The 23,299-nt window shown below is 40.9% G+C and overlaps 1 protein-coding gene across 2 annotated transcripts in view; it reads right to left on the minus strand.

Moving 5' to 3' along the window:
• The window catches only part of LOC139595863 (netrin-4-like), a 45,971-nt gene that overhangs the window by 18,329 nt on the left and 4,343 nt on the right, over window positions 1–23,299 (minus strand). For both annotated transcript variants that reach the window (XM_071439627.1, XM_071439628.1), the window contains exons 2-3: window positions 19,664–20,205; window positions 7,411–7,674 (exon numbers count right to left, since the gene is read on the minus strand). In XM_071439627.1, the coding sequence (XP_071295728.1) occupies window positions 7,411–7,674; window positions 19,664–20,205 (806 nt within the window). The remainder of the gene's footprint in view (window positions 1–7,410; window positions 7,675–19,663; window positions 20,206–23,299) is intronic.

Consider the following 23,299-nt stretch of genomic DNA (forward strand, 5'->3'; position numbering starts at 1 on the left):
TTTTAGCTAAAACCCCAGTAGTTTATGACACTGATTTATATAAATGCCTATAAATGTATTAGTACAGCAATGAAAAATGAAGATCCAGGGGATTTCTGTATCAACTCTATATTTCACTTGGTCCTTTTGTTCCATAGATAACACTTCATCCCTTGATATATACTGATCCTTAGGTACAAAAGTGTTTAGGCCTATATGGACTTCTCCACTGTGCTCACTGCTGCAAGATTTGAGTACTTTGGAAACATTACGAAATTTATTTTTATGACACTTCCCTTCATCTGCTTTTCCTCATTACTCTGATAACTGTCTTCTCTCTGAAGCTCTTTCCCCTTCATTGTATTGAGAGTTCAGTTGCTCTCACTAATTTTTTTGAAACTGGATGGTGTCTTCCAAAGTTATTGTGGGGAATGGATCTGAGAAAAAGATGCAGGCAGGCAGACTGTGATTATATAAATTCCCTATTTCATAATACCAGTCTGAAGTCCCATGTGCATCTCCTGGAATAGTTTGTGTTCTTGCACTCCTGCTCTCCAAGTGCATTCAGCTGGGGTTGCTCCTGTCACTAATGCAGGCTGTCAGCTTTGAAAGATGAAAACTGCTGCTTTAAATGCTGATATTCTGGCTTCCTCGTACTTCAAGTTTTTTAATCAATTTTGCAAAGGGTAGACATTTATAAACTGACATACTTGAATTTAGAGGGTATAATTAGTCCAGGAAAGGAAGACAAATGTTTTGCTATACTCAGTCACCATCACATTGGCTTTAATGGCCATGTGAAAGTGAGTTCTACTTTTGTGTTTTGGTATAGCAGCTGTGTTCTCAGACTGTGGGTTCATGATCTAAACTTTTTTTGGACAATCTCAATTTGAGACATTTCCTTACTATTTCTTTCTATGCTATCACTTACATCATGCCCTGAGTTATGTATGAATTGGGCTGTAAAACCAAACCATGTTTGGAAAAAAGCTAAACTGAGAGGGTTTTTTCCCTTGGCACTAGTATTTTTAATCTGGATTAATTCCCTCATCTGTCTCACAGTACAGTCATGCTGTTACAAGTCTGGTGTTGCTGCCAAAGGCTTTGATTTGTACATCAACCACCTGAGCAGCTTTGGATCAGGACATAGAGGAGGTTATAGCTTTGTGCATTTTAATGCCAGGATGATCAGTTCCAACCATTTAGCTTGACCTGCTATTGTCAGCTGTGAGTTTCATCCAGTAATTCTTCCATCAAGCTCTTCTGGTGGATTTTTAGCACATAGTACAGAACTTTATCCTGTTTTCATACAACAGTTCTAAGAAATTACATGATACTTGGTCATCTTTGCACAAAGCTTCTTCACCTGAATTCTGATTTACAGCTGAGAAAGTGAGAGAAAATTTTCCAGTTCTTTGTCCTGCAGTTTAAATTTTTTTTTAACTCTGTTCAGCTTTGTATAATACCTGAAGCCTCTTGCTTTTTCTCTGCCCATTTAGTTTCTTTACCTATTGTCCTTTCATTAAACATTGTGGTTGTTGCTCTTTCTCCTGGGCTACTCTCAGTCTGTTTGGGGGCTTTTTTCCTAATGAATGAAGGTTAAATTTGGAAGCCTTCCAGGTCAGAGCAACTGTTGCTGATTCAGAAAAAATGTTTGCCTTCAGACTCTGTATTCACTCTGTAATGTCACCAGAGAAATTTGGGATACTGCAGTTTGCAGTGACATCAGATGCTATCCCTTACCTGCTTGTAGTAAATTGACTCTTCCTGGGTCATTTTGCATGGTTAAATGAAACAGTGTCTGCTGTTCTGCTTTGTTTCTCTTACAGTTCAAATGGGCTCTGTGGTCTCTCTGAATGACATATCCATGCAGATTTATAAAAAATCGTTGAATATCAAGCCCTAAGGAGAGCACATACAACTTATAAGAGGCCAAACTAAAAATTTCCTTCAACTTTGAAAAAGTTACAAAGAGAATGGGTGATCTGGGAGGAAGTCCCAGATTACAGTGCCTGCTGTGGGCAGATGGACAGCTCAAATTCCTGCTCTAATCAGGAATGAGAAAAGCCATTATTGTCCTCTATCACTTGCTGTTTTCTGGGAGAAGGGCTAATACATGTATATGTCAGAAAACTACTACACATATGGGTGTCTTCTGAGGGAGCTCAGTTTCTGGCTCATACTTGGTGACTTTGGTAAATTAAGTCTACCTGAACTTGACAGGGATAAGTAGAGCTGGGACACCTGTGGCAGGGCCACCTGAGCCCATGCAGGCTTTGATCTTCATAGTGAGTGAATGAGCTGCTGCTGGTCCCAAATTCACTGAATTGGTAATGGTGGAGAAAAACCAGTGATAGTGCTCTGCTGAACATTCAGACTGACATCCCTAAGAGCTTTTTGGACAGTAACAAGATAATATTACTCAGCCTGTAACAGTTTCAAAACACAGCTCTACCTTCTGCCTGAATTCACCTCCCTCAGTTCATATTTCATTCTGCTTGCTTATTGTCTCCTTTCTGAATTCTACCTTGATTATTATTGGTTCTGGGGACTAGCTGTCCTCTTGTTTTTGCCTGCAGTGCCAGTAGCTCCATTATCAATCTGTAACAAACTGCACATGATGAGCAGCTGTCAGGCTGAAATGCAGCATCTGAGTTACAGTAGATCACCAGCTCTTGGTGAGTGTCTTAAGAATGGAGGAAGAAGAAAGGGGAATGAGACTCAGTATTTAAATATTGAGTGCCTGAATTATAGAGTAATGAGTAAATACCACTGTTCAAATGTCCTGAAAGTGAGTGGCACCTCTTGCACCTCTGAGTTCTGGGCACAGCTGGAATCAGATAATGTGAAAACTTAGCTGGGGATTATGAATAGAACTGCACAAGATATCTGAAGAGGAGGTAGATAATATTTACAAGGCTTACAACAGCCTGGTCACCTAGAAAACTGATGTACAAAAGCAAATTTTACCTTATGTAACCCCCATTATGCCAAACAAGGAATCCTACTTAGAACCAGATCCTGCTCCCTTTGAAGTAAGGGGAAAACTTTCCATTTGCTTCATTGTGCAGGATCAGGCCCACAGGGAGTCTAGTTTGTCTCTGTAAACAGGATAAAGAAGCAAAAGAAACATCCGAGGCCACTTGTAAGAATTTCCTGGCACTGTAGGTACCAATAATTAACAAGTAAAAAAAAAAAAAAACAAAACCAAACCCTAATGCTTTATACAAAAACATTTTCATCCACATTTGCTTTCCTCTTTCTGAACTTACTTCTCATGAGCTAGAAAGAGAATTGTGAAATGTTTGGCAAACAAAAAGGACTTTGGTCTAGATTCTGTGTTCTGTCCATGTGCACTTTCTGCTTTGTAAACTTTGTTCTGGAAGCACCTCTGGACTCACCTAAAATGAGCCATCAAAGCAGATCCTAAACCTGGCAGCTCTGTAGAAGCACACATAACTTTGTGCATCCTGCAGTGTCAATACCTGGGACAGGATTGTGTTCTGCTGCATCCAACCATAGAACAAGACTAGATGCATTCAGCTAGCTGGGTCCTGGCAGTTGTTTCACTTGTAACAGCATGTTAATAACCCCCATTAATTTAAAAAAATAAAAAAAAAAAGACTGGGAAACTATTTGTAAGAGTTTGAAAAATGCAGGCTGTGATATTCAGACAGGAGAATTTTGCCATTAGCTACCATAGAAAGCTATTGAAGTTGGGTGAGGAATGACATCTCTGTGTCTCCTTTTATTTTTCTAATCCAAGGAAAGCTAAATAGAAACCAAGAAAACATTACTGTCAATAGCAACAGACCTCAAATTCAAGACATGTTTGTCCTGAAGTTTCTTGCCTACTTACAGTTCCCATCTTGGTATCTCAAAGTTTTCCTCCTATCCAACATGATATTCTCAGTAGTTTTTGCAGGAAATGTCATCTAGATAAATTGTGTTGAGAGGGGTTCATGGCTTGTTAAAAAAAAAAGCCCCACAGAAAGAGTAAGTACTATTGTTTTGCTCCAAAATAAGAAGTCAGAGAATATTTTCATTGGATCCTATGCACCTATTTTGGATCTTACTGTATTTTCACAAACTTATGACCAGAAATATGCATGCAACTCTGTAGGATTTCAAAATATGAGGAATGATGCATCATTTGGACATTGGGTTTACAATCTGCAGCTTTCTCATATCCATTTGTTGCTATGACACTGTGTCATCTGTGACATTGCTTCTCATGGAGCTGCATTTCTTATTGGCAGTCTCAGTGGAGAAGCCAGAAGCTGAAGGGGTTGCCATGACTGAAGAGACATATCCACAATAAACTGATCTTTGGTAGATTATCCAACAGCCATAGCTCATCCAGTCCCTCCAAAATGGTGTTGAAAAATATTGGTTCCACAGTATCAAGAAATTTGCTTTAATTTTCTCCACTATTTAGCCTTCATGTAGTATCAGTTTAGCAGCATGAGGAGAATTACAAATGGAAGAGATATCTCTCAGAGTAGGAAGAGCAGACTTGCAACTTAACACAACAATGTATTTTCTAAGACCCAAGTGCAAAATGATCTCAGATTTTGGGCCTATCCCATATCAAACAATTACAGTTGTATTCTACATGAAATTGTTTTTGTCTTTGTTAAGTACAGAAAATAAATATATCATAGGAGGACTATGAGCAATTAAGAGGCTGAAACTCATAGTACTTAAGACTTTCTGTGGAGGTCTTTATTTTTTTGCAGCATTTCACTTAATTACCTAACAGCAGCCCAGGAAACAAAGCTGCTCTGCCTTCAATCTCTGGATGATGTACATTAAAAACTGTCTGTCTTGGGACTTGTTCTGCCCATGTGTACCTTAAATATTAGATGTGGCCTGTGGATTGAATCAGATTATTTCTGGATGTGCAGTGTTTGTAACATCTTTTCCACACCCTGTTTTATGTGGGTCACCATTACCATGTGACTGAAAGCAGAGCACCTTTCCTCTGCCAAGAAATTGCAAAATGGCAAAGAGTTTTTTGCAGTGTAGGTTGGCTGATGGGAACTGTATCATTGGTGTTGAACCCTCAACAACAAAAGCCTTTTCCTCCTGCTTGTAGGCAAGGAGATTGCTGTGTTTCAAGCCAAAAAGTTTCACACTTACATAAACTCCCTCATGCCAGCTGGGTAAACCAAACCTTGAGGTCTGGACCTATCGAACTCTCCCCTCACCACTACAATATAATTATTGGCAAATATTAGTTAAAATGCAAAAGGATCCAAGGACCTGGATCTTTCAGGAATGGGTTTTCTCTTGTGTTTGAGAAAGGCTTGAGTTGTAATGTCCAAAGTACAGAAAAGATGAATACAGTAGCATGATCATCTTTACTCCAGGCTTGTGTGATCCGGGAGTGGAATTTTAAATTTTTGCCACCCAAGGTTTCACACTTCTGTGGTTAGTACAGAAATAGAACCTAAGGAAGGATATGGAGAGAACCTTCCCATCATATCTGCAGAAGGAGGATCAACAGCTCGTTTTGGTTCTTGGGAAAGAGGAGACAAGGAGGAACCACCTTAATTTGCAGCAGAGATTATTTAGGCAGGCACTAAAGAAGAGCTTTCAAAATGTTAAAACCAGAACAACTACTGAAGGTTTGAATGTTCTTTGTCAGAAAAATCTCACTCAACAAGCATTCACTAGTGGATGGTTCAGGGGTGCTTGATCACACCTTTCAGTGAGGACACAAACCACCCCACTTGTGGTTTTTTCCAGGCCACCTCTAGGATTCTAGAGATAGTTAAAACTACAGAAGGCTTTTCTTATTTTTTGCACAGCTGTGTTTGAATTCTTGCTTAGACAAAAACTTGATAATATCTGTGAGAATCATGTGCTGCATCCACCCTCTGTCTCCTGGGACATGAGTCACTCGTGAAGTGCATTTCATCAAAACTATTTCACCTTCTGCCCTGTGAAGTCATTGATGGCACAAAAAGATTCTATTCCCTTGTGACCAGTGGGAAAAATATCCAGTCATAGTTTACAGTGGTTATGCCAGTAACACACACAATTTTGTGTTTTCCTTTTCTGATGGGCAGAATGTTTATTTTTCTACCAGCTGCATTCACTTAGTGTGTTATTCATCTATTTGATTTCACTATGTGTCCATTTAACAGTTTGCAGTAAGGATGATCCACTCTCTAAACAGCTTTTCTCCACACAGTTATGATTTAAGTGGGTCTATATTATTTGAATCTGATAGTATCACATAGTATAGCTGAATCTTGGATTTGTACCACAGATGGAACAGATTCAGAAATTATTTGAAAGTCATACAGTCCTAATTATCTTACAACATCTACCTCTGAACCTAGGAAAGTTGAAAGGAAGACAATGAATACACGTTCCAAAATAAGAAAAACCAAAATGTCAAGTGTACCATGTATCTAAAGGGACAGAAATTAGCTTATAATGTTTTTCTTGAGTCTTTTATGTCAGAGTGCACTGGGGGCTAGAGTCTTAAGGGTTATTTGGGTTTTCAAAACCCAATACAGAGACAGAGATTTCTGGATCCAGGGGAGATATTGACTAGTTTAAAGTGGCTTGAATTCTATCTCTGATGTATGTGTGTAGATGTACCTGGATATTTGATTAGATTAAATCTCCTCATGACTGTTATTACAGTTCTCTACACAATGCTTGCAGCTAAATCAAAAAGGTGTCATCAATCATTTCCTCTGAATTTCAATGTCTGAGTGTGCATTCAAACAACTCCTCTTGTGCACATCTAGAGTCAAATGCAGATAAAAGACTGAACAGGGAAGGGACACTCCAACTACTACAGAATAATTTTACTACAAGGTTTGGCTTTTAAAAAAAATATTCTATCTTATTTTAAGATGCATGGATAAAAGAGTGGGAGAGCAGATGTTATTTTCACATCTTGAACGTTGCTGTCTATGTTGTGAAAGTAACAGAAGGTTGAAAGTCTAAAAGTGATGGCTGAAACCCTAAGCATGACAGAACTGCTCATGTCACACAGACTGAGAAAATCTGAGATCTGATGCTGAAATTCTGCCCAGGGCAGACTTTGTATCAAAGATATTATTTCAGTTCTGTGCAGGCATATAAGTAGGAGATTTCACTCACTATATTTGGGGTTGGATCTCTGTTCCAATTTATAGGTATCTTGAGGTTCATGGTTTTTAGCAATTTATTTGTGTTTAAGAGTTCCAGAGTTTTTAGCAGTTCTTATACCTGAAACTATAGAAAGGAGTATAGGGAATATTTTTTCCAGAGTGGTGTAGGTTTCACTAATGTGGATTGACTGTGCTGCCCTTGTTTTTGGGTAAGCTTAGGGAGGCTGGGACAGGATCACACATAAAATGTACATTTAGGCTGAGGCAGCAGAAGCAAGTAGCAAGTCGAGTAAGCTGAAAAATGTCTGGAACTCACCATGTTCTCCATGACTCCCGTCCTGTTGGCAAGCTCACATTCCTCTGCATGCCCATTGCAAAAGCAGCTTCCCCGGATGATCAGGTCATAAATAGCATAGTGGGCAAATCTTTGGGGTTTCTCTACCAATCCTGAGCCATGGCAGGGACATTCCTGTCTTTTCAACAGAAGCAGGCGGAGGTTGGTGAGCTTCAGGAGATCCTGGGCCTCAGGGCTGTAAGGGTCTTCAATCTTGTTGGCCGGACTTAAGGCACGATAAATCACCTGAAAGAGACAAAGTTCACACCCCAGAGCTGACAATAGTGCTCTGCATATGCAGCAAATATCCCAAGATGATCTTTAGGAAAAAGCAGAAAGCCCTCACTTCTTGCAGTTCAGGCAATATGTCAAGGACAAGAGAAATCTACTTCCTTGTGTTTCTGAGCCCACTGACAACAGTGTCACTCAGAGAAATCCAATAAATGCAGTGTTAATGCTGTCCCAATTTCTGGAAGCATTTTAGGAGCATGACTTTCGCGTGAGTTCTAGAGTCAGGTAAACAAAGGCGCTAAGGGCATCTATGAAAGAAGTGGAAACTGTGATCATACTTTTTTCCCAGGTCACCTGAACTGTGGTGGAAACACAGCTTAGTTTAGGGCAAGTGAGCACTGAGGGAGCCCTGTCTGCACACACAGCCAGGTGGTTTATTACTCAGAAGCAGCTACAGAGCAGTGAGTTCACAGGACCCGAGGTGCTTGGTGCCTGCTGGCTCCCTGCAGGTTGTTACTCTTTTGTCACAGCATTTCTGCTGTTTGATAGTTCTCCAGAGCAGCAGCAGCTGGGCTTTGAGCATCACAGTTCTAATCTGGTGTTTAACAGTGACTGTTGTATTTTAGCTCACCAGCACTCTACCCTTCTCTATATCTTGGGGTGTGCTTGTTTCTGATGCTTTTGGGATAGGTTGATAATGGAGGGCTGCACCACAGTCCTGGCCAGTGAAATAGAGAACTGTTAGCACTGTTTCCAGGCTTAGATGTGCTAACTCCAATTTGACAGTAGTTTTCTCCTCTGCTTGAGTTTTTCCATCATGGCAGTGGTATTTACCCTTGGGATTCTTTGGCCCTGCTTTATAAGTGGTGACAGTGTCTGTCTGACTCACTCTGTTAGTATTAGCAGAGTGAAATATTTGTTTCCATAGGGATTCCCTTTTTCTCTCTCTCAGTTTTTCTTTTTCTTTATTCCTAGTGATCAGTTTAAATGGTTGCAGCATGTAGAGTACTTTTGCTCCTTTTTGCTTGCAGAAGCCACAAAAGAGCTTGTGGTACATGCCTAGGAGATAGTTCAGTTGCATGGTGATGGCACATGGAGAGACAAATACCCTTAATTAACAGAATCAGCTGCCAGGCTTTGCACTGAACCCAGCAAAGGCAGTGGTACCTCTCCCACCTGTCCACAGTGTTTTCTATTTAATTAACTCTGTTCTTTTTTTTCTTTTAATTCTCTTCTCTGATACTGTCAGCTACTTACAAAGCTGCAGACAGCCTTGCTTGGTGAGATCAGAGATGCTCATAGCTCCTTGTTTGATAGAGCTGTGGGCAGATTGCCCAGGCTGTGCAATGCAGGTGCCCACATTCCCCTGACCAATGAAGCCATGACAAAATAGCCCAAGCGTTTCCACCCTGGTGTCTGCATTCCCCTGGTCAATGGAACCATAAGCAAATGGCTCATTCTGTTTTGTCCAGGTGCCCAGCATTCCCCTTACTGGTGGATTCACAGGACAAAGACCAAATCTGCATATCTGTCCAGTTCCCCTAATCCAGGATGGGCTGATCTTTTGGTGGAAACCATTATATGAGCCCTGTCTCTTTCCCAGTCCCTTGTGGATCACACAGAGATGGAGTGGATTCTCAGGGTCCTGAGCACCTGGTTGTGTATAGACACACACATGCCTCCTTCCCATGTTATCAGCTAAACTAAGACCAAGGCAGGGAACTGGGTGGAAAGGTTCTGAAGAGCCTGCTGAGCTCAGAGATATCAAAAAATGGTTAAAAGTCCCTGTGAAACTGGGATAAGCCATTTAAATTGGCATAAACCAGAGGAATTGAGGGTAAAGCAGTCTATTTAGCCACTAACTTTTCTAAGCTCACACTTTTTAAAGTGTTCTCACACTTAGCATTCTTGTCTATGGTTTCTCTAATATGCATGCTTAGTTAAGATGGTATCTCCTTTCAGATGGACCTCCAGAGGATACCCACCAGATAAATGGCTTGAGACCACAAATGCTAGAGGTACTTCACTCCATAAGATACACATCTGAAAGGTAATTGATAAAGCACTGGTTTCTGCAAGACCTGCTCTGCTCCTGCCAGTGACCTTCTTATACTTTCACATATAGGTAAAGCCTTATAAAATAAGGGCCTTGTTACCCTTGTACAGTCGTGGCTCAGGCCTGCTCCTTAGGCTAAGCAGAAGGGAAATATGGGAGAATGACTCATCTGGAATAGAGGTAGAGAGATTTGAGAGCTGTGAGAGCTGTGAGAGCCGCGCTGCGTGGCTGCCGCGTGTCCACATCGCGGTGCTTGGTTGGCTTGGGCTTGTTGTGCCTTAAAACTGTGTAAACTGCTAAAACTGATTAAAAAGGCCTGGTTCTTGCAATAAAGCCACTCTCCTCTGCACTGCCTGGGGACTCTGTGTCACTTTGCTTTGTACATTGTACAAGGCTGGGCAAGAGGCCTCATGTCTGTGCCAGAGATCCCAGCTGTGAACAGCTATGGGACTCCTCACAGGAGATAGAGAGGAAGGGTGAATGAGGTGAAGGAAAAGAGTTTTTACTGCATCTGTCTGAAAAAAATTGGCAGATAATGGCCAAAATGTTTCTTTTTTCTCTCTGGCACTATACATCTTGATAGCATTAGTCTTGCACTGTATTATGGTAAGTGTGAAGAAAATCCTGTGCACTACTAGAAACCAATTTTGTACATGGTATGACAAGTTTGAACAGATGGATTCATATTTTGGGGTCTCCAGGCAATTATCCATCCTCCCCATGTCATAATTGGCATTCTGAGAGCACTGAGGTCTTTAGGCAAACAGCAGCTGTCAGGGGCTCTCCTCTCACCAAAGGGCCACTTGCTTTCACCAAGCTGTTTTGTTTCTCATTTCTTTGCTTGACAGCTTAGAAAAAGGTTTGGTTTCCTGTGGCTTTATTGTTTTGCAAATATTTTCATTTCTGGCCTTGCCTCTCTTGAGAGGAGTTACTTTGGCATTTTCCATATCCCATTAGAACACTGAACATCATTTGTGAGTAGAGACATTAATAGCTTGGAAGTCCCATAGGGATTGTGGCATCCTTTTAAGAATAAAACAGTATTCCATTCCAGCTGAGGTACAAGAGTTTGTTTGTATGATTAATTCATGACACATTTCTGTCTGGGATAAGCTCACTGGTGAGACTGGATTTGCTTGTCCTTATTTCTCCCAAGGCAAGTCTTGTTAAGTGTTAAAGATCTGATTTGGGTGACATAACACTGCTGAGGTCTTCTGGGAGCTGCTTAAATGTTCTTCTAGGATTCAACCTCCAGTAAGGAACCAACCTTCCTTAGCTTTGTAAAAATCAAAGACATTTTGATTAGCAGATATATTGTGCCAATAGAAGTAGGTTTAGGTGAGCTACATTTTGCACAGAGGTAGCAGTTTTATTTCATAATTAAATCAGTTTAGGTTTTATTTCACAAATGCATAAAACTAGAAAATGGAATTTCTCTCTCTTCTGGATGTCCCATTCTCCTTGAAATATTGGTGGTTAAAATCCTTGGGCACAGACAATTGCATAATGTAATCATCATCTTTTGCCTCACTTTTAATATTTGATTGAATGTTCTGTCTCACATGAAAGTGCCAGTCAGAAAGTGGTTCTTGAACATATTGATTGCTGTACTGTGAAGAAAAATATGTTTGTACCCATAATTTCTCCTTACTAGTCTACTACATGTATTGATTCAAATAATTCTAGATTGGAATAATTTTTTAAAAAAGAAATGGTATCTCACCTTACATCCTAGAATTATTTTTCCATAAATGCATAATATAGCTAAAAATAAATAAATAGCCAAACAAAACCAACTCTCCAAACTTTTTTCTGTGTTATGAATGCATGACTATATTTTGAATGAATGTGTTTGGGTTTATAATTCCCTAAGGAAAAATGGATAGTAAATTAAGAGAGATTGGTGGTGGCTATATATATAGGTTGACAATTTTATATGATTTAGGGAATAATTTTATTTCCTTAATAAAGGAGAAGGTATTGCTTTGGTAAAAATACAGAGTGGAGAATGCAACCATTTGGTCATAGTCCCAGCACAATTGCTCACTATAATGCTCAGCAAGTAACTGGGGCCTCATGCTCTTCTGGATTGATTTCAGTAGGAACTCAGTTTTATGCACTGTTTTCTTTCCATAAAAATGGAATATTGGTATTCAAGTACTTTGTGCAATGGGGGGAATATTAATAAACTTGTTTCTGGAAAATTCCCTAAGAATTCCTGGAGATGGATATCCATACATACAATTTTAATAATTACAGGCAAGAGATAAGAGTTTGGCCATCTCAACCATTGATGCATGAATGCATTAAAGATTAGACTATAAATGGATCTAAGTATTATTGAGCTCCTAGAGTCATGAGCTGTAAGAGAAGGCATTCCACCTTTTCACTGTTATTTGTTCCTTTTATTTCAGTTCACAGGGTTGGTAATTCTAAAGCCTATGAAGCAAGTTCCTTCTATACAGATAGACATTTGACTTCTGCCTTTTGCAGAAAAGCAGAAATATTTTTTTTTCATTTCCCAGAGATACTGTGTGAATTTTCAGTTTTCCATTACATTAATGTAAAAGATATGAAGAGAGTATAATGAAAAAGAAGTCTTTTCTTTTAATTGAGATGCAAGTTTTGAAAAGAGCTTCCCATGATTTTCACTGTAAAGCTATTTCTCATCTAATGAGATCTCTGTCTGGTAGCAAGCTCTGTTCTTTTTTTGCTGTAATGGACTGGTCTGAAATCTCCCAGTTGTTTCCCTAAATATCAGCGTGCAGCTGTCATGAAAGCAGCACAGGCACAGCTGCAGAAGAAAATCTGATGGTGACTGAGTCTGCTTAGGGACACCCTAGAAATCTTTCCATTGAACTGGGTGGAAGCTGAAGGTGTGCAGCACCTCTGTAATTTAACCCTTGGTGGAAATCCATCCTAGGTCACGAGTTTCTCTTATAACCAGGAGCTGGCACTGGAGCTGAATGCTGAGTGGGATGTTCATGCTTATCTGCATATCTGCCATCGAGCGCATATTTGTCATTCTCATTCTCAAAAGTCAGTCAGCTGCGCCTCAAAAAGATGGTCCCTGTCCTCTCGTGACCTTCCTCCGAGCAAGGAAGTCTGGAAAATGCTGTAAGTGTGCAGAACTAAAAGGCAGCCACTGTTAGGTGACTGGTTTTGCTGTATACAAGTTGGCACTGCTTCACATTGTTTTATCAACAATCAAGAGATCATCTTCATTTCGGAGACAGTGTCTCAGATTTTTGATTTCTTGCCATAGGTTTTTCTTCTCCATTCCTGATGCATCTAATTCTGTTTTCTTAACATGATCTTCCAGCCAGTATTAGCCAGAAGAGATGTGGACACAAGAAATGTTCCCCCTTGCAAACTCATAGCCTAAGGTCAAGGAATATGAATCATAAATGGAGGGCAGTGCCAATGCGTGGCCTCCTGTAAAAGAGGATCCTTATGCAGAGCAAGAATTTGATATTACAAATCATCCTTAAGCTGTGTTCGTCATGCTGCACACACTCAGGTTAATGAGGTGAGAAATGTCTGTGTGCTTATATTGGGTCCATCAGAAGGAAGCTGCAATAAAAACTCTCATCACTCCTAAATCCTCTTCATTAAGAGATTTTCATGTGAGTTGATTTTGTTCTTAAAGGAACAGTAAGCAATTGTCTCAGAAATTTTCCTACCCAGTGACATATATCCTCTGTTTTATTTGATGGACTTCTATCTTGTGATACAGTAGTCTTTTTTCTGATTTACTGTTTGGAGCACAGAGAAAATCTAACTCTTTTCCCAGAAGGTCTATTCTGACAACTCATGGAATGGTGTTTTTTAGTCAAGATCTGCTGCTTTTCTGTCCTTCCAGAGAACAAAGCTTAGAAACCAGTATGAAATATGGTAGCTTGTTAAAGAAATAATTGTGCTTTTGATTTTTAAAATTGCTTTGATCTGGGTAAACTCAGCTACCACCAAGACAGTGGCATCCTAAATTCATTCTGTATTCTCCTAATCAGAAAGGATTGATGTGCCTTCAGTTTTCATTTGCTTTGAGGTTATTCCAGTAATCCAGCTGATGTGGCATTTTAATATTAATATTTAGGCACAGCTGCTAATATGATTATGGCATAATTGAAGTCAGGCAAATCTAAGAGCCATGCAGATTTTTTCTCTTCTTCAAACAAATTGTATTCTGTAGGTTCAGGTTATCTGCAGATGTACATCCGTGCAGAAAGGCAAGGGTTGTAGGGAGAAGAAGTACCCTCTATGAGACAGGTAATGTAGTTGGAACACAAAATCTAGATTATTTGACAGAAAACCCTTCAGCTTTCAGTCTGTATAGAGCGAATGGACAAAACTCCTTCCTTTCTATGTAGCAGCCCCTTGTGTGGGGATGTGAGAACATTTCCATGCTCCCACAAAATGCAATGTCCTTTTTCATTACAAGGGATGGTGCTTGCTCTGAAATGGCAAAGGGTGGCACAGGAGTTCTGTGGTGCAACAGCCTGGCTGGGAACTGGACTGAGAACAGGGAGACTCATCTCACTGTTTGCTGATTGTCAGGGAAAGTTAAAACACCCCACCACCATCAGTGTCAGCCCATGTCAACCAAGCTGTGTTCTCATGGGAGAGCATCCATTTCTTCTAAGTGGAGCCATTTATATCTCTAGGTCTTGGCTGAAATCTTACACATGAACAGACTTGGCTAAATGTATAATCTCACCATGACAGTGATGTGTGGACAACTGTAGAGCAAATATTTAAGTGTTCTTTTGCCTGGAGTTTGAAAATTACAACAATAAATTACTACATTTCATAGCATTTTGGGCAACATTTTTTTCACACTTGAAACCTGGATAAAAAAAAGCAATGGCTGCAACTCCACTAAGGTTTTATAAAAAAAGGTGAGAAGAAAAAATAAGTTGATATCTGCTGCCTTGTATGTTCAGAAGATGCAGAAGCAATGCTAAAAAACCCCACTGCTCTGTCCTTCTGGTTGATTTATAATGTTCCAAATGTTTCTGAAATGGTTCATTACAAACCAGGTCAGAGTAGGACACTTGGTGCCCTCCTCAAGTTCACTTGCCAGGGATGGGATTGCTGGGCTAGTCTCAGTCAGTTCAAATTCCCTTCAGAGACAAACCCTTGAGCCCCTTAATTCTTCCTCCAGGGAAGCAGGGCCTGGCAGTGCTATCAGCTTGTTTACACTGCTGCTGTTAACTGCTTCCTCTCAAGCTGCCTCTGCATTCTGTCTGCTCTGCAGCTCCAGTTAAACAAAATGCTGAGCAGACAGCCCTAGTCATACCAGTCAGGCACTTACCTACACTAGTGACTAATCCCTCCTGGAATCCTTTCCAGCTGGAAGTTGGAATAACCTGAACATCATGCAACTTTCAGAGGCCAGTCCTGGTGACTGTTGGATAATTGCACTTTCACTGAAGTGCAAGACTTTGAATCAATTCAAACACTAGTCTTTGAATCTCAGCTATTGGGAATTCAACCTTGTGATGTGCTGAGCAGGTTTCTTTCCACTGACCCCACTGCCATATGAGATCAGAACTCTAAGAAGTCACTGCAGCCTCAGTGGTGACCTCTTGAATTATTGATGTTGCCATTTAATGAGGGGTGTGGGGGTGTGTGTGTGCACAGGGAGTACTTCTTTGTTTATCAAAAGGTTTGGCATGAATACAGTAAAAGAGAAGCTTGGGAAACGACAGTGGGAAATGCAGGTCCTTGGAACAGGATCCATGCATCCCACACAGAGCCTTGTCCCTGGCCTGGTTTGGTGCTTGGGTGCAAGTAGTCCCCTGTGCCACAGCTATTGCTCAGGGGGTCCCCATGGATGGAGAAAGGCAGCAGAGCTTCAGTGGCAGTGCAGAAGAAAAGACAGAGTCCACAGGGCTGACTCTGGCTTCTCCCTGGTGGCTTTTGAGGCAGACAGAACTGCACCCATCACAACCTGTCCTGGTCTGGCATTCACCAAGGGGAGTGTGTTTAGAAGAGTGATTAAATGTCTTTTAGCTACAGAGGGTCCACTCATCTTTGACAAAAGGCACTGCTGGGGACTTCTGTCCCTAAAGAGGTCACCACAGGATACAAAACGGAGAATGAACAGGTCTTCTGTGCAAGGCACACTTAACATGTTGCCATAGAAACCAGTTCCTTAATTCAGGCATACACAATTCTTCCAGCCCCCAGTGAATTCCAGTAATGGGTTTATTATATCACACTTCATTGGTATCATCTGTCACACAGACACTCACATAAATGAACCAGCCCTTGATTCAGAACTCCCTTCCACTCGCTAGACCCAGTAGGGGAAGGGTCTCCTTCTGGGCCTGGTGGTTATGAGCAGGTCAGTGTTCCACCCCACTTTGCATGCTAATGTCTTCCTTTCATGCAAACATCACATTCAATGCAGGAGAACATTTGTTTTCATTTCCTGATATTCCAGTTTATTAAAAACGTGCTCTTAATCTCTCAGATCCTCAAGTGCACGTGCTGTCAGGATGCAGGTTCAAACATTTCAGTCCCTTTTTCCCCTCACATGATGTTTGAACTGCAGCTCACTTTGATGCCTGATGCAATGCTCTGTTAATTTCTCCTTTTGTTTAGGCCAAAGTTTTGATTTATATTAGCTGACCTGGAGGCTCATTTTAGGCTCCATGACTATATAGTACAGTGTTTTTAAGTTAGAAGAACAGATGGATGGACAAGTGGGTAAAAAAGGTCTCAACTGATTCATAAGACTCCATGCCAATATTGCCTATAGATGGACTTACAGATGATGAACAGACCTTGAAAATGTGATGTTGGTTTTAGTTCATGAACCAATGATGAGAATCCTAGGATTTCAGATAGATTCTATCTACTAAAGTGCTCTGGATCTGAGCAGGAGTAAGGGATTTAACAAATGCTTGAGTAAAAGAAAATGGAAAAGATGTATTAGAGAGTCATCTTCTTACATTTCTATATGAGGTGTTCCCCAGTGCCTTCTGTCTCAGATGTATCTTATCTGAGATGGAATGGAGATATGTGACCCTGTCAGAGGTGAAAAATAAGGGGCAATCTACCAGAGACAAGGGATATGCCTTAACTTATGTTCTGCTGTGACATTGTCATGTCACTCATCCAAATATCTTTTGCTTCATCCTAGTCTCCTAAAATTTTCTCTTCCGACAATTTTTTTACCTTGCTTCTTTCTGGTCTTGGTGGCCAGGATGTGCTGAATGAGATGTATCTCAGTTTAAAAATGTGTGTGTCAGTTACTGCAGCTCTAGCACCTTCTCCTTTCATGCCTACATTCTCAGTTCTGGAAGCCAGTTGACCTGAAATCTTGTTTCATGATGTGTCCCAGCATGGGTTTAATTTTTTTTTTATTCCTTTTGTGCCCTGTTAAAAAAGGAATTTGTGTCTGTTCTCAGAATGAATAGGACCCAAGAATAACCTGAGTCTCATGTGGTGAAAATGACTTCAAACCCCTCAGTAAAGAAAACTGGCATTTATGTCAGAGCATTAATTAGCACTTAAGTTGGAACAGTTTTGATCCTTTCAGACGTGCTGTCAGCTTGTGATGTGAGCCCCTCAGCAATCCAAGGCTTAGCCAGAATCAGTAACTGGGTAGGTCAGAGTGGAGGTGAAAAAGAAGCAGAGAACACTGAAGGAAATCCTGGTGGGGATTCAGTCAGCTGCCTTCAAAGTCACTGGAGTCAGTGCTTGAGGGGATGCCCTGGTGACATTTGTGATATCTTCAAAACAAGGTGTAAAATTGCAGTTCTGAGGTGTGTGGGGAAAGCTCCCCTGAGCCCTGCAGTAAGAGCAGCAGTGTCACTCAGGCAAACCTGATCAGGTATCACTGTGAAGAGCTACACTCTGCCTTCCTTTATTCCAGTTCACAAGAGAATCTGCTGTGTCATACTGCTGACCTGAAAACTTGGTGCTTCTGCACCCTTGCCATAGGGACATTTCTTGGATTGATTAAGAGGTCTCTGTAAAGTCTGTCCAGAGCCTGACAACCCTTTTTGGTTAATGTGCTGTGAAGCACTATTTGTTTTGTCCTCTGTTAAGTTGCCGCACAGATTCCTGTGTGCTGCTCTAAAGCTTCAGCCCTTCTCCCATGGAGGGAGTGACCTCTGCACTGATTCAATTCATGAAAGTATTTGGGATCTGCAAGGGTAACCTGTAAATATAGGATTGCTCTTCTTATTACTATAGTTTCCTGACATCTCTTACCATGCCCTAGATTGATTAAGCACACACAGACTCATTTCAGTGTAGCTGCCACCCAAATTGACAGAATCACTTTGACACTTGACAAAGGCTTGCATTGGATGAATGTTTTATTATTTGATTTTCTGCCATCCACTTCCCAGATTTGTTGTAGCAGCAGCACATGGTCTCAATGATATTCTCCAAGGTTAAGCACAAAAGCCAGCCTAGTGCAGGGGATACTGTACTAGAGAGGGAAGGGTTATTTTGTATTTAAGGCCGAGGCATTTCCCTCAGACTCTGTATTCTGTCCCTAACTCAACCAGAATTGTCCTCTCTTACAAAACCCTTCACCTTCCTGTGCTGCTCTTTTCTCATCTGTGAAATGGCAGCAGAACCCTTGTGTGTGTGCTGAAGATCATTAGCTGGGTTTTGCAAAGTACTTCCAGATTTTTGATTGGAAGGCACACAAGAATGGAAAAATATATTACTTGCTGAGATTCTTACGTGGCAAATTGTAACCTCCCCACAGAAGACATTTGGATGCATTTGACTTGCATTTGACTTGGACATGAAATGAATAATGGTAACTGACCAGCAGAATGACTACTCCAGATGATCTGTTCCAGGTTTCTAATAAGCAGAGATGTTTCTTAGCCTGTTACAGGCAGATGAATTCAATCTCTCCCTACTGCTGTGCCCCTGCCTCAGGTATAGTACCTTGGTTTCTTCTCATGTGCATTTTGAAGTGCACTGCTGAAACACTGGATTTTCTGAAGCCTATCTGGACCATTCACCTCACAACTAAATTTAATTTGCAGATAAGTCTGAATCTGCTGACCACTTCCAGACACTGAAACCCAAAGGATTGTGACTTTTCTGAGGAAGAGAGAAGGAAGTAAAAGGACATGAAAAGATTCAAGCCTCTGTTGTGATTATAGGAATATCTTATAATCTTGCTTTGTGACTTTGTCTTCTCTGTAAAATGATACCAATGATGTTTATGGTCTTTCCCATCCAAACTGTTTCAAGATTGTTGAATGAAAAGGCTCTAATCAGTAGTTATGGTCTTGTCAGAGGAACTTATCAGAACAACTGTACATTTATTTAAGAAACCCTCTTTGTGTATGATTAAAACCAAATCAGAGTATTCATACCAAAGGAGGGCTTTTCCCACCACTGAACAGAGAATCCTGGCTGCTGACTCCCACCTCTGCTTCCAAGCAGTTTTATTTCTGCAGCCTATGGCTTGATACAATCAGCCATAGTCACCACCAGCAAGAAAAGTGAAAGCAAGAAAACATTGACCTTGGAGGAATGATGTATTTAAAAGTTAGCCAATCATCTAAGATTGTTTTATATGGAGAAGAAAAAGAAGGATCATGCAGTTCATGTCATCCTAAAGTGAAAATGGTTTGGATAAATCAGACTCTACAGATCTGTGTTTTCCTACATCTACTTTGCTAGAATTCTAGTTCAGTTTTGGGCATCTGCAGTGTAAAATCAGGCAATGTTCATATTATCCTGTGAGCTCTCATAAAAGAAATTTTCTAAAGCATTTCTATCATTGATGTATATATAATTTCTCTTCTTCTTCCCCTTTATTTGCTTAGCACAAAGCCTTTAGGGATGGGATACCTTTCTTAATTTATATGCACAGTATCTCTTTGAGATACACTCTCTGGTTTTCTGACAGTCTTGAGCTGTTTGACATTAAACTTAGTCCAAACCTCAATTATTGCTTACCTCCCCTCTGGTGCAGGGCACTGCATCTGAATACCTGGAAGTGCACATGGAGCCTTCCTCAATGAGATCATCCTGGAGCCCAAAAGTAGCTGTGCAGTTGACAGAGAAATACTTGTAGGGCCTCCAAGTCTGCCCATAATCCTGGGATCTTTCCAACACCATGGCAGCTGGGCGAGGTGACTTGAACACAGCAATGACATGGGTCAGGTAGAATTCTGTTTCAAAGTCCAGTCTGATTTCTTCTCTGTGTACCCCTTGGGCAGACTGCCACCAGGAGATGGGGTTTGCAAAGAAATCATCTGTCATGTCAGCAGGGAGGTGGGAGTTATCGGGCTGGTTGATGTTGCACTTGGCGCAGCGCGGCTGCCCACAGCCAGGGGAGACGTGGTGGAGGAGGTTCTGCTCTGGGTAGAAGCAGAAGAGCTCTGTGCTGTTCTGGCCACACGTGGTGCTGGTCACTGGTGTCCTTCCTGTGGCCAGGTTCCCCACGGGAGGGTTGCAGGCACGGCCACTGCAGCGGGAGGCTCGTGGCCTCGTGGGATCTGAAGGGAAAGGAGACACAAGCAGAATTTCTCAGTTCTCACTGTGTAACCCAGGTGACAACACAAACCCCCTCAATATGGGGACTGACATTTAAGGGGACACCTTTGAGGGAGAGCTGCTTCATCTTTTCACACCAGTTTTGGGACAGTGTCTCAATAAATCTAGTCCTTGTGTTTGGTGCCTAACTCAGAAACTGACCTTTAGAAAAACTTGTGCTTATGGTGCTTAACTCTGATTTCTGTTGAAAATGCAATTGTGCCAGTCTATTGAATTTTATGGTTAACCAGAGAAATCTTGTGGTTTTTACTTTCACTCTAGTAAAACTCCATATTGAAGGAGTGAATCTATTCAATGCCTTTATTTTCATGGTAATCAGAGGGCAAAGTCAAACTGGACCAGACACTGTCGATACATTAAGAAAAGGGATGATTCCTGCCTAACATTACAGACACTAATTACACATATGAACACATAAAGGAAGCCTGTATTTCTATGTTGAGTAGCTGAGTCACTAATTTGTAGCAAAGCCGAAAATCAAGCGTGTCTTTTGTTTAAATACCTTGACATGGAGGTAGGTGATTACATTCTATTTGCAAGTTTGCAAATACTGATACGTTTTTGATATCTTCAATGTATATATTTACTTATTTCTAAATTAGGAAATTGTAGGGATAACTACAAAATCTTAATGTTATTTGAAAATCAGTAGTGTCCTGTGAACTGGAATTAAAGGTCATTCCAAAACTTATTATTGCACTGGAAAAATCTGCATTTCCAATGACATAAAATGCTCTCTTTGCAACTTAACACTCTAGAGGAGTTAAAGACTGACCTTGCAAGGTCATAAATCTAATCCAAGAGGTCACAAGTCAGATGATTGGATTTAGGTCCTGCAGGAAATGACCCTTCCAATGATACATTGGATGGCTGTAAACCCTGGGTAATCCAGGAGCAGTTCAAAGGTCAGCTATAAGTTCAACCTACTAGGTCAAATTTTAAAATCCCTACTCCATTTATATTCAGCTTTTCCTTAGGTAAAATTAGTTTAAATATCAAGTCAGGTCAAAGAAAGGGGTCTCCAAGTCAGCCTTATGAAAGTACTCAGATTGTAAATGTTGTTGAATGAGATGGACATTCCTCTTTCCAAAAGGAAAATTTAAAGTGAAAAACTGGATTCAGCTTGCACGGTTTTGCTTCTGAGTTGATTCTGTCCTTAGTTCCTCAGTGACATCTCTGCACAGGCCAGGAAAAAAAGGTCAGACCTGAACACTGTTTTAGAAAACACCTCATGCATTTTGCATTGCTTGGTTAGGATGCAAAATAGTTATTGCATGTCCACTGAATCCTTTTGACCAATGGTTTGTACCATTTTAGCTTACATACAGTGTAAGGTAGTCTAAAACTTCAGATAGCAAGGAAGGAGATCATCCACAAATGCTCTTGTCTGCTCTTAGAAACAGGTGGAAGCCTGTTTTCCAAGGTAATTTGAAGTGTGTTGGCTGGCAATGATTTTCTTTTAGTATTGCAATGATGTCAGTCCCAGGAGCCTGGCAGAGCTCAGAGGGCAGCAGTGCCTGAATTACAAGAGCACATAACAGTCCTCAGACCAAGGGAATGGAAGAGTCCCTCCCCAGTCCCACCACCACTCCCTGTGCCAGCACAGACATGAGGAGCTGCAGACCCATCTGGAGAGCAATGAAATGGGGATTTTTGGCTCTGTTGGTTCTGTTTTGTGCTCCCCACCTTCGGCTGAGCAGGTGATTCTCAGCACCACCAGAAGTAAGCAAAGATAGAATGAGCTACAAGTGCACACCTCAAGAGTGTCTTTGCAGGTGGCATTTAGCTTCCTGTCCAAACTGCTTGGTAAAAACTGCTGGAAATAAGGAAAGCAATTTCTGTATTGAAAGCAGATTCAGTATTAACTGATTTTGCCCAGTGCTGCACAAAGGTGTCATCTTTGCCTCCAGAGAATTTTAGTGGGACTGGTCTCACAACTGAGCTTTGAGCAGGCGTTAGTTCTGACTTAGAGTCAGGTTACTTAGTTTTGATTAATAATGTATCCATGTTACAAATGTTATTGGATTATAGATGATTATGTATAAATATACCATGTAATTAAAAGAAAGTCCATCTCTATTGATGGATGACACCACTAAAGCTTTCATAGAAGAAATGGGATGCTGGAGTTCTAAATTAAGGAAGTTGCATAAGGGGGAGCTTTGCAGACAAGAATGTGAGAAAACAGAAAAGGAAACATTTTCTAAAGGGAATGGCTGCTTTTTGTATTTCCCATAAATGGACTATTAGCTTTGTATTGAATTTTTAGCTGGTTTTTTCTGAGCCTTGAAAAGAAAGAAGGGTGTATTTTCTCCTGAACAGCAGTCACAAGAAGGTTTATCTGCTCTGCCTGCTAATGCAGCAACATCAATAAACAGTTCCTGTCTGAACTGCTGTGTCATTAGGAAAATGGGAGAAGAACAAAGTGCAAATTAGCAGAAGGGAGTTTGAGAGAAGGAGAGAGATTGGAAAACAAAATCTGCAGTCGATTAAAAGCTTTGTATTTAAAGAAATCAATTGGCAGAACATTGTTTGGCCACAAGGATAGTGCAGCCCGTCCATCACTCACTGGTTCTGTGGAAACAACATGAAATGTTGAGCCTGGACAGCAAGGGGAGACTGCTGCAGGAGAGAAACAGCAGCCAGGCAAACACACAACTTACCCCAACTGCCAGGAGGATCACTGAATAATTCATAGAGAATTAAACAGTTTGATTACACATGGGCACTGCATGTTATTATGAGGTTGATTAGCTTTTACTCCATGGAGGGTGGCTTGGCTCCATGAATGGTATGATTAATTTATTTGTTTGTTTTCTGGTCCCTCAGAGCTGTGCCACAAAGTGCAGGTCAATGGCACATGCCCAGCACGTGTTGTAACAATGGTGTTATCTGATGATTAGGGAATCATACAGTTCAGGGGAGGTCATACTATTGATATTCCTGGGACACCATTTCAAACAGAGACCTCTTACTTCACAGCCTTGTAATGCACTAAAACATTGTAGACATTAACTAAAACCAGATTCAATTATT

This window comes from Agelaius tricolor, unplaced genomic scaffold, assembly GCF_023055355.1.
Source record: "Agelaius tricolor isolate 1412-34295 unplaced genomic scaffold, bAgeTri1.0.p SCAF_14, whole genome shotgun sequence".
NCBI lineage: Eukaryota > Metazoa > Chordata > Aves > Passeriformes > Icteridae > Agelaius > Agelaius tricolor.